Source organism: Cantharellus anzutake (assembly GCF_015039405.1).
Source record: "Cantharellus anzutake strain C23 chromosome Unknown EI90scaffold_109, whole genome shotgun sequence".
Lineage (NCBI taxonomy): Eukaryota > Fungi > Basidiomycota > Agaricomycetes > Cantharellales > Hydnaceae > Cantharellus > Cantharellus anzutake.
The window spans coordinates 135680-147543 of NW_024067059.1; the positions used below are offsets into that span (position 1 = coordinate 135680).

General features: G+C 51.7%; 1 protein-coding gene across 1 annotated transcript; it reads left to right on the plus strand.

Moving 5' to 3' along the window:
- Positions 1–1942: 1942 nt before the first annotated feature.
- Positions 1943–6209, plus strand: EI90DRAFT_3133870 (uncharacterized protein; the record flags this gene model as incomplete). The annotated part of the gene is made up of 7 exons (XM_039064604.1): positions 1943–2305; positions 2368–2478; positions 2529–2685; positions 2744–3075; positions 3138–3685; positions 3745–4385; positions 5734–6209. 7 exons carry the CDS (start codon positions 1943–1945, stop codon positions 6207–6209), a joined length of 2628 nt encoding a protein of 875 aa, XP_038909481.1.
- Positions 6210–11864: the final 5655 nt, after the last annotated feature.

Here is an 11864-nt window from a genome sequence, read left to right on the forward strand (position 1 = left end):
CAATGTACAGTTCTCCAACCATCATGTTGCACACTCATGCTTCAAGTTTGGGTTGAATTTACACTCAGTCTCCGGTGCGGCATTGGCAACTCTCTCCAAATTTTGATTTTTTAGGAGTGCTTGCAGTTTGCAGGCACTGAGAAATTGCCCTCTGGCTGGCTGAAAGCAATCCAAATCCACTCTGAAAGTCCCCCGCATCCTGAAGCTCAGCAATGAGCATGGCCTCATCAGTGAAATTTGCGTTGCGATCCAGCCATGCTTCCTCTTCATCAGTGATGTCATATCCGTGCATACCCGACCCCGACCCGACTTCCGGACCTCCACCCTCTTCACCTCCGGAGTCATAACCTACCGCTGCCTTTCCGATACTCACCTTCGGTCTCGGCAACACACCCCTCCTCTTACCTCTCCGACCCCTTCTCCGTCCGTTCCGATACTCATCTCGGACCGAACATCTCCCTACTCGCCACCCTTCCTACAACTCCGCTCCCCCCTCACCACACCTCCACCCTCCCGTCATCCCCTACGCTATCTCCGTCCGTTCCGATATCCACCTTCGGACCTGACTACTCTTCCTTACCTTCCCCTCTCTCATTCCTCCGCCACCCTTCCACCAAGTTACGACCATCCACCGCTGTTCCGTACTTCACACTCGGACACCGTTCGTACCTTACTCCGAGCCTCCGTCATAGTCCATACCTCGGACTTTGACTCCACCTCGGTCTTAGTCCATTGCATTGGTGACCTCATACTACGTGAACACCATTGCCAATATTCCTCGGACTTCCAACCCCGCCTCTGTAACCTCCGTAAGCTCCGCAACCCCCGAGCTTCGCGGACCGCCTCCGGCACTCTCGCCGTTTGTAATGTATTTCTCGCAATTCCCCCTCATCCCTATTTGGACTACTGCTTCTTTCTATTCTAGCCAGTTAGTCATCACCCCCACTTCCCCTCATCCTCCTGCCCCTCTGGGCCTCGCCCACTCTACCTCCTTTCGGATGTATCACAGGTCTTGCCCTATGACCTTCGGTACCGCTCCGCTCCCTCTAACCCTTTGTTCCCGTTCGGACGTCTTCGTTCCGATTCGGTCACCCTTTGTTTCTCCTTGTGCTTTTGCCCCTTCCTTATATATCGGCGCTTGTACATACTCGTCTGTTTTCAGTCCGAAATCGACCTGAAATGCCCCCAAGAGACTTCCTGCTCACCTACTGTGAAATTAAGGACCAAATGGACAAACAGCAATGGCACAGCGCTCCGCTTGAGTCGCTGAGGCCAAGGTCCCTCCACGCTAAGTCTCCGATTCCACTCCGGAGTCGTCCGTTTCCGCCCATCTCTAACAAGTGATTGGTATCCTGGAGGGAGGTACTCTCCAAAAGTGTAATCCTGCATCATGAAATCATGAGGAGTCATGACATATCACAAAATTTCATGACCCCTCATGACATGTCATGACAATTGAATTGAATCAGACATTTTTTACATTCAAAAATTTGGATTTCATGACAGTCTGTGACAAATTATGAACTGTCACCAAATTTCATGAACCGTCATGAACTGTCATGTGCTGACAAGGTTCATGACAGCTGGTGACACAATTTGACATGATGCCTCATGGAGGTTCATGAGTGGTCATGATATTCATGAATGTTCATGACCCGTCATGATGGGTCATGGAGTGTCATATGTTTATTTTGACCTTTCCTCATCATGTAAAATCCTATAATGTTCCATGATGCATCATGGACATTCATGATGCTCCATGAACATGTATGATGGGTCATGAGCATGCATGAATATGCATGAGATGTCACAAGCGCTTATGAACTGTCATGTGACATCATGTGGCTGTGTTAAACTTTCGCGCTTGCTACCACCTCACACTCACACAACTATCACTGCACCCTACTGTGCTTTATTTGAGCTTGAATATCAATCACCTCTCATGGCTCACCCTTTTAGTCAACAATCAGAGACTGGGCAGTGTAGGAGCACCAGGATTCATGACAAAGGGGCTCCTCAAGCCCCTAAACCCACCCCGGCCACAGGCAGCCAGAAGAAGGCCCAGGATTCAACCTTGGCTAGTGGCTCTAAGCGACAAAACACTAAGAAGACCTCTGCAGCTGCTAAGACTGGGACTGGGACTGTGGCTGAATGTGATAATGATAATGACCCGGCACTGGGCCCCTCCATTGCCCCTCCAGGTCGAACTCACAAACGGGCTGCAAGCCCAGAACCAAAAGTCCCTACTGCACCTTCCTCTACAGTCCAGGCAGCTAAAGCAGGAAGAAAGAGGGCAAAACAAGATGTGAGCCAATTTTTCTTTGCAAAAATAACTTTAAAAAATCAACTCCCAACCCTTTCAGATAGGATTCCAAAGGGAAGGGTGCTACTCAGCAAACACACTTTGCTGAGGGAGTCACTGCAATTTCTGACTCCATGTCTGAATCAGCAAAGTCCAAATCAACTCTTCAAATTTCAGTAAGTTTTAACTTACTTAATACATACTTGAGAGTAAACTATTATTACAGGATACTGCTCCAAGTGCAGTGGACACTGGAAGCAGAGATGATGCAACTGGTGACTTTGAAGAGTTCAATATCCCCAGCAGTGATGAGGATGTTGATGAAGACAGAAACAAACAGGACGAAGATAACAAAGAACAAGATACTATTCAGCTTTTGAGTGGTATGTTAAATGTTAATAAATGCTCCCATTATCCAGGAATTAACTCTCCCATTATTAGGATTGAAAGTTACAATCCAATTCATTGGTCCTGGGTCATCTCCATGGAACAATGTAATTTCCCCCTATAGCCATGCCGCTTGGCCATCCACTCAGGTTGAAGTGGATGGATGGAGTGTCTTGATGCAGGATATTCTTTCCACTGCCCAGGAGTATCTAGGTACTGATTGGATTACAAGTGAGTTTCTATCTCTAGCTGTCATAAACCCAAAGTTTCATTTTTTTCCCAATGATTTACTCAGTCTCGTATCTCATACCTGGATGGCGAAGACACTATTCAACTTGGAAAAGTTGAGAGTGACTCTTGCAGGACATATTGTATCCATATTCTTTGTGAACATTGAAGGATTATTTACGTTTATAACTCAACATCCACTCTTACCCAAACTACTCAGCTTGGCCCCTCTATTCCTCACCCCAATCCAATGAATCCCACTATCCCATATACACCACCTACTGAACCAGCCCCTTCTGCCACAATTGGAAAGGCTTCCCTTGGGGAACTCAGTAACCTCTGGAAGGTGTGGCAAACTATGGAGAAGCAGGCCCAATTCAATGCTTTGAAGGACTCTCACCGTACAACAGCTTGCAGCATTTATGAGATGCTAGCAATTGTGAAGGAGTTCACTCAATCTGTTCCAATTATCCCTGCTTCCTTTCCTGGACATGGAAAGGCTGTCCCCCTCCGAGAGCTCTATATTGCTGTGACTTCCTGTAGTGACAGTACTGTTGCTCACCATCTTATCATCTACAGTACCTACATGGAGTTCCAGAACAACCCTCAGGCACGTCATCTTGAATCAGTATGGGACAATGAACCAGTCAAGGACCTCAAGTATGCATATGATGATCCAAACTCTGAGACAAAGGTTCATAGCCTCCAAGAAATCATCACATATCTCAAGTATCTCAAGGCAAATGGGGTGGAGCCAAACCAGAATAAGTAATTCTCAGTTTGTCATTTCTCAATCAAATTTTTGAGCAGAATGATTGTAACATTAGGAAATCCAATGTGTACCTACCTTTCAAATTGAGGAATGTTTTCAATGTCTTTGTACTCCTGTGTTTCCTGCCTATGGTGTATGCTTCAACTGCAATGGGCCTTGCAGAGACATTCACCTCAGCAACTCCAAGGATCATGGGCTATGCTATGGCTGTTATTCTTTTTTTCATCCTGCACAATGGGGAATATCTCCATCACCATTATCTCCAATCCCAAGCAACCCTTAATCCCAACTTTCCATCTTCATGGATACGTCATCTCAGTGCCCACCTATTCTCCCAGGACTCACTTGCCCTTCCTCAACTGGACCAAAAGACCCAGAACTATCTTATCCTTGAAGCTGAAAATGGACTTGGGCTTTCACATGAATTCCTTTCAGACCCACACCTCATTCATCCACAACCAACCCTGTTAGGACCCAGTTATTTTGACTGCCAAGTGTGTGGTGGATGGTTGAAGCAAACTAGACAATGTGTGGATATATGGATTTTGGAGGATAATGGTGTCTACATTGGCCAGCTTGCACAGGGAAACTGCCAGTCCTGCAATACATCTCACTTTCCAGATCACTATCACACTTCCATCAATGGGAAACTTACCAATATCTTTAATCCTGATGCAGCTTATCTCCGCATTGGAGGTAATATCTGGATTAATCGGCAAGTTGCTCAAACCCAGTCCAATCTACGTTATACTGCACATATGTCATCTGAGGGCTTTGCATCATTCTATTCACAGTGTCAGGGACGCGTCCGGGGTCGAGAGGGCCTGGGGGTAATGCCCGGCACTGAGGCCGTCGCGGGGTGTGGAGCGGGCATGTGTACTGGCGGGCCCGATCCGGGACAATGGTCCCTGGCCACTCAGACTGAAGTGGGAACTGTGAGTTGTTATTAAAAGGGGAGGCTATGCTACTTACCTGAAGTGGGAACTGTGAGAAGAAGGTTACTTTGGTTCCCACCCCAGGTACCTTTATGTACATGCAGCTTGGTGTCAGGGCACACCCCCCTGACCTGGCCCCACCCGGCCCCACTTCACCTGGTACCCCGCCACCCAGCCTTCTCCTACCTCCTACCTCCTTCCTCTTTCTTTCTTTCTCCATTTCACTTCCTCTTCATTTATTTCACTTTCTCTTTATTTTCTCTTTATTCTACACAGACGACCTTTCCTTGTATCAATGTACCATTGACCCACCTGCAGCGTGCTCACGACACGCCCAGCCCAGGTGCCCTGGGTGACCCCTGCTACGTCCAGCTCGCGCGTTCACAGCGGACGCCCTCGGGATCCCCCATGGGGACACCTGGGTGACTATGGCTGTATGCGAGGATGACGTGGCACCCATCATGTGACCCAAGCCGCATGTATATAAACATACCTGAAATGGGAACCGAAGAAGTAGCCTTCTTCTCATCCTTTTCCACTTCAGTCTGAGTGGCCAGGGACTGTCTCCTGAGCTGGGCCCACCAGTACGCACGCCTGCTCCACACCCTGCAAGACTTCTAGTGTCGGGCGTCTCACCTGGGCCTCCTCTACCCTGGACGCGTCCCTGACACTTGGGTCACATGAGGTTTGCCACGTCACCCCGCATACAGCCGCAGTCATCTGGGTGTCCCCGTGGGGGATCCCAAGGGCATGTGCAGCACGTGCGCGTGCTGGGTTGCACCGCGAGGCCGTCTGGGTCATCCGGGGCTGGGTGTGTCATGCACGTGTTGCGGGCGGGTCAATAATACATAGGTATGGGGAAAGGTCGTCCATGTAGATAAAGATAGGAGAAAGAACAAAGGAATAAAAGAACAAAAGGGTAGAAAGAAGAACAGGAGTTGAGGAACCGTGATGAGGGGTGGGGAGTAGAGGTGAGCAGGATACCGGGTCAGGGTGGGTGGAGCCGGGTCAGGCGGGTGTGCCCTGACACACAGCGATATGGGAAGGATAAGATTTCCCTCCTTCCAAAGCATGCATGGAAGTTATTTGTCTTACATGAGTCCCTCAAGTTGTGCAAAGCTGTCATATCCGTGCATACCCGACCCCGACCCGACTTCCGGACCTCCACCCTCCTCACCTCCGGAGTCATAACCTACCGCTGCCGTTCCGATACTCACCCTCGGTCCTGGCAACACACCTCCTCCTTACCTCTCTGACCCTATCTCCGTCTGCTCCGATACTCATCTCGGACCGAACACCGCCCCTCTCGCCACCCTCCTACTACTCCGCTCCCCCTTCACAACACCTCCACCCTCCCGTCATCCTCCTACGCTTCCCCCGTCCGCTCCGATACTCACCTTCGGACCTGACTACTCCCCTTTCCGCCACCCCTTCTCCCCTACCTTTCCCCTCTCTCCTCCCTCTGTTACTCCTCCGCCACCCTTCCGCCAAGTTACGACCTTCCACCGCTGTTCCGTACTTCGCACTCGGACACCGCTTGTACCTTGTTCCGAGCCTCCGTCATAGTCCCTACCTCGGACTTTGACTCCACCTCAGTCTTAGTCCATTGCATTGGTGACCTCATACTACGTAAACACCATTGCCAATATCCCTCGGACTTTCAACCCCGCCTCCGTAAGCTCCGTAAGCTCCACAACCCCCGAGCTTCGCGGATCGCCTTCGGCACCCTCGCCGCTTGTAATGTATTTCTCGCGTTTTCCCCTCATCCCTATTTGGACTATTGCTTCTTCCTATTCTAGCCGGTTAGTCATCATCCCCACTTCCCCTCATCCTCCTGCCCCTCTGGGCCTCGCCCTCCCTACCTCCTTTCGGATGTATCACAGGTCCTGCCTTATGACCTTCGGTACCGCTCCGCTCCTTCTACCCTTTGTTCCCGTTCGGACGTCTTCGTTCCGATTCGGTTACCCTTTGTTTTCCTTGTGCTTTTGCCCCTTCCATTATATATATTGGCGCTTGTACATACTCGTTTTGGTTTAGTCCGAAATCGACCTGAAATGCCCCCTAGAGACTTCCTGCTCACCTACTGTGAAATTAAGGACCAAATGGAGAAACAGCAATGGCACAGCGCTCTGCTTGAGTCGCTGAGGCCAAGGTCCCTCCACGCTAAGTCTCTGATTCCACTCCGGAGTCGTCTGTTTCCGCCTGGCTCTAACAAAAGCTACCAATCATGAGCTTGTTCTTCCATCACACACAAGCATCACAGCTTTGGCTTCAAAGATGCAAGAAAAAATTTTCCCTGGAGCTGTCAAGACAATCCAAGGTGCACTTGCTCATCAGTGTGCTCAGTGCTTCCACCCATACCGATCCCTGCAAGAGGGAACTGCAGTATGTGATCTACTTACTATTTTTACTTCTGTTAGAACTGGGCAAGGGCAGATGATTCCGGAGGGGAACCAGAGACTTAGCAAGGAGGGACCTTGGCCTCAGCGACTCAAGCGGAGCGCTGTGCCATTGCTGTTTCTCCATTTGGTCCTTAATTTCATAGGTGGCAAGCAGGAAGTCTCTAGGGGGCATTTCAGGTCGATTTTAGACTAAAGGCCTAAAACGAGTATACCATAGGCTCGAACAGCCCTCGGTTGGGTGCAAATGCTGCCTTCCACTCGTCCCCATTGTCAAGTACACAGCGAGGAGGGGCAGTGTCCCTGGACCTTTCCCCAGAAGGAGGCTGGAGGTAGAGAATGAACAGGAGGACTGTGGCCTCAGCGACTTGGAGAGGAGTGCTGTGCCTACATTCAGTAATGCTTAGGAGCTTGGTCCTTAACTTCAGAATGAGGGGCACGAACTCTGGGGATAGTCTTGTTGATTTTGCACTGAGGTGCCATGTTAGAATGGGCAGATTCGGACGACTCCGGAGTGGAATCGGAGACTTAGCATGGAAGGACCTCGGCCTCAGCGACTCAGGTGGAGCGCTGTGCCATTACTGGTTGTCCTGGGGGTCCCTAATTTCGGATCTAGCAGAGGGAAAGTCTCTTGGGGGCATTTCAAGTCGATTTTGGACTGAGGTTACAAGTTACTAGGTACATTGTATATAAGGAGGTGTCAGGGCACACACCCTGACTAGCCCGGACCCGGACCCGCATCCGGACCCGGACCTGCACCCGCTTGTGCGCTCTGCCCTGCATGCTCCATGTGCCACATGCTCCGGGCCCGGTTCCCACTCTTCATGTGACTTCCGGGTATCCCCGGAAGTTTTTGCCATATTGGGCCACTGTGGGAAAGTGAGAAGTTAACCTTCTTCTCACTTTCTTACCCACAGTAGGTTATGCCTTAGGATAGGCTGTTTACACACAGGGCTGTGGGCTATAGAGAGAGGGGTCATGGGGGCCCGGGGTCTGTCCCCTGACAGGAGGGGCCCGGAATCAAAAGGAACAAGGGTAGGACAAAGGGAGATGGAAAGAGGAACAACACCGAGGGTCAAGGGTTTGACTCAATGGTGTTTCTCAAAGGAGGAATGAAGGGCCAAGGCCCAAGGAGGAAGGAAGGAGGATGGGAGTGGGGAATGGCCAGCTGACTGAATAGAAAGGAAGCAGCAGCCCAAATAGGAATGAGGGAGTATAGCGGAATTGAATGGAGCAATGCAATAGTTGCAAGGTCCGACATAAGTCCGGAAAGTCCGAACTCGGAAGTTAAACTCCGGAATATTGGCAAACGTAATTAAATGGAATGAGCTAACCAATACAATGGGTATAAGCGGAGGTGGGGTCAAAGTCCGAGGTCGGAGCTAAGACCGGAGGTTCCGGAGATGGAGATGCAAACGGGATTCCGGAGCGGAGGTCCGGAGTCGGGAGCATAGGTGTTGCATGCTCATCTGGAAGGTGTTGAGGATGAGGTCGGACCCAGAATGTTCCGGAGTCGGACCGAAGGTGGTGTTGGAGCCGGAGGTGGGATAACCTCTTGGAAGTCAGGTTCAGAGTTCCGGGAGCCCGGAACGGAGGTCGGGATTGTATGGATATGACAGAGGTGGCAGAAGGGAAGTAGGACTCTGGAAGTCAGGTTCGGAGTTCCGGGAGCCTGGAGCGGAGGTTGGGATTGTATAGATATGACATGCCATCAACTACAGTACAGGACTTATATACATAATAGAAGACAAATGGGAACAAAGGGGAAAACCCAAGGGGGACTTACCCACTTGCTGGGTTGGTGAGCTCATGAGAGAATCGCCTTATCGAGCATTGTGGAGTGGGTAGGTGAAGGGTGGAATTAGCGACAGCTACTGGAGGGTGGGAAAACCTTTGCAGGGGTGGTGGAGGTCCTAGGAGGTCTGTAGTAATATTGAGTAGATAGAAATATTAATAAACGTTTAAGGTGAGGATAAGGGGTACCAGAGAAGGTACCAGAGATCGGAGGCAGAGGTGAACCGGAGATGAACCAGAGGGTATGGCGGAGGTGTGGGGGGAGGATGGACCAGAGGTGGACCGGAGCGGTGGCGGAGTAGAGCGGAGGTGAGGTGGAGTTGGTATGGATATGACACCCATCCTTGATCTGGACATTGTTAAACCCCCAGCACAAGTCCAGGGCAGAGAAGTATTTGGCATTCCGGAAGTGTGCGAGGATGTCCGAGATAAGTGGGAGTGGGTACAAGTTCTTTACAGTGATCTTGTTCAGCTTCCGGTAGTCCTGTACTAGGCGTAGTGATCCATCTTTCTTCTTGACAAAGAAGACTGGTGCCCCCATCGGAGACTTAGACAGTTGTATCTGCCCATTCTGCAGGTTTTTGCACAGGAACTTGTCCAGTTCTCTCTGCTCTGGCTGAGAGAGGGGGAAGGTCTTTCCTCTGGGCAGTTTGGCATCTGGTACCAGACCTACAGCATGATCCCAGGGCTTCTGGGGGGGCAGCTGGTCGAAGGCTTCTTTCGAGAACACGTCCCGGAAGTCCTGGTAGTGCTCTGGCACCAGCATCTCGAATGATGCGGGTTCTGCATCCAGGTCACGGGCCTCCTGGGCCATCCGCTGAGAGGGGGTCATGGTGGCCCTCAGGTCGTGTCCCCAGCCAGGGGGGATGATTGCAGTGTAGATCCCATCCCCTGGCTCTAGTGCAGGGTCCTGGTCATCTCGTGCCCACGGCTGTCTACAGGAGGACGGGCAACAGGACATGACAACTTTCTGTCATGCCCAGTCTACCTCTGGGTTGTGGTGTAGCAGCCATGAGTGCCCTATGATGAGGGACTGTCATTGTCAGGGACCGACCCGGGGTCGAGAGCATCTGGGTATATCACCCGGGGCTGAGGGCCCGGTAGGGTGCAGCGCGGGCGTGCGTAACAATGGGCCCGAAGTGTTAGATACTGATCCGGGGTCGGGCACCGAAGGTCGCCGATGCGGACCGCTAAGGGCCGCGATGGCCGCGATGCCTCAGACAAGGCCCGAGGGTAGGGCATTTGGCCTCAGCAACTCTAAAGGGAGTGCTGTGCCCCCTAGTTGTCTCTTGGCCCTCATTTCAAACTTACTGGGGCTGCCTTGTTGGGGTCAGGGCTTGGGGTCGTGGTCAAGTTGATATTAGAGCTAAGGTACTATAATGTAGTATACAGGATATATATATGAAGGTGAAATGAATAGAAGCGGACCCGGGCCGAAGGCCGAAGGGTCCGGAAGCAAATAGGAACAAAGAGCGGGTTGGCCGCACTGCGGCCGGCAATGACCGAGGGTCAAAACAAACAATAACAGATAAATAAACGAAGGGGTGTAGGGCCGCGATAGCGGCGATGGTATCATAGCGGAGTAGGCGATGTCGCGGAGTCACGCTAGGTCGGTACCAGAGGCGGACTCGGGGCAGGGAGGTCGGTGTGGCTGTGGGGGAGTCGGCCAGGTGCAGGGGAGCCTAGGGGCAAGCAGGGAAGTGAGCAGGGGGTCCTCAGGGAGGATAGGGCTGAGGTCGGGGCTCGCGCTCACGCTCGCATAGCGGTAACGGGCTCGGGCGGCATCGGGACGGGCGGCTAATGGGCCGGAATGCACGGCCGTGACACGAAGCAGGCAAGGGTCCTTGGCCACTTAGGCTAAAGTGGGAAGTGTGTTATTATTATTAGCAGGGGAATGTAAGCTACTTGCCTAAAGTGGGAAGTGTGAGAAGAAGGTTACTTCTCAGTTCCCACTTAGGCTGTGTTTATGTACATGTGGTTGGAGGTCATGTGGGGAGTGCCACATCATCTATGCGCACAGCCGTGTCCGCCCAGGCATCTCCGTAAGAGGTCTCAGGGGCATCCGGTGTGTAGGGCGTCACCCGGTGTGTCCGGGTCCGGGTGTGTTGCGCAGTCTGGTTAATGGTACATCGAGCAAGGAAGTCGTCCGTGTAATAGAAAAGGAAAGAAGGAGAAAGAAAGGAAAGAAGGGGAAAGGAGAGGGAGAGAAGGGAGGAGAGAGGATGGGGGCAGCGGGTGAGGGTAGTGGAATCGGGTGGGGTCGGACCGGATGGAGTGGGGTCAGGCAGGTGTGCCCTGACAGTCATCCAAGGTTTGCAACTGCAAAGCAGGCGTGCTCTGTGTGCCGCCCAAATGTCAGGAGGGCTTCCAGCTCCTCAGTTATGGCTCCATTCTCATTTGGGGTTCCATCGACATTACGGACAGGAATGGGCTGCAGGAGAGGGGTTGTCTCGAGCTTGTGCTTCTGGACAAACTCAGGGCTCATGAAGTTCCCAGTGCTCCTGAATCTAGGAGGGCTGATACAGACACTGATGCAAGGGAGGTCAGGGCAGTTAGTTTCACTGTAAGGTTGAGGGATCTGGGAGATAGCTTGGAGAGGACATAGATGGTGGGTGGGGATACTGCCACTTTGGGTGCCACCTCTATGGTTCCCTTACTCTCACAGGCTGAGGATGCGTTTTTTCTCCTCTTCTTTGCAATAACTCAGTGAAGTTTTGGCACTGGCATTGACTCACGCACACTGCAGTATTTACACGAGCTATCTTCTACAGGCAGCTGGGATGCATCCCTCACCAGTTGCCTTCCTGAAAATCCCCCTGAGCCTCTGTCTCCGGCTCTGTTCCTTCTGTCTCTGGCTCCTCAGTCAGCTGCCTCTTCAGCCCTTCCATCAACGCTTGAAGATCCTCAGGGTGGAGATGTCACACCCAGCGGACTTTGGGGTGTGGGCAGTCTCATAGGATGTGCCCCTGGGTGTTACAGTTGTAGCATTGTCTTTGGTCAGTCCTCGAGCAGTTGAGGTCCATCGGTTGTGGGCCCGTCCCTGTCAT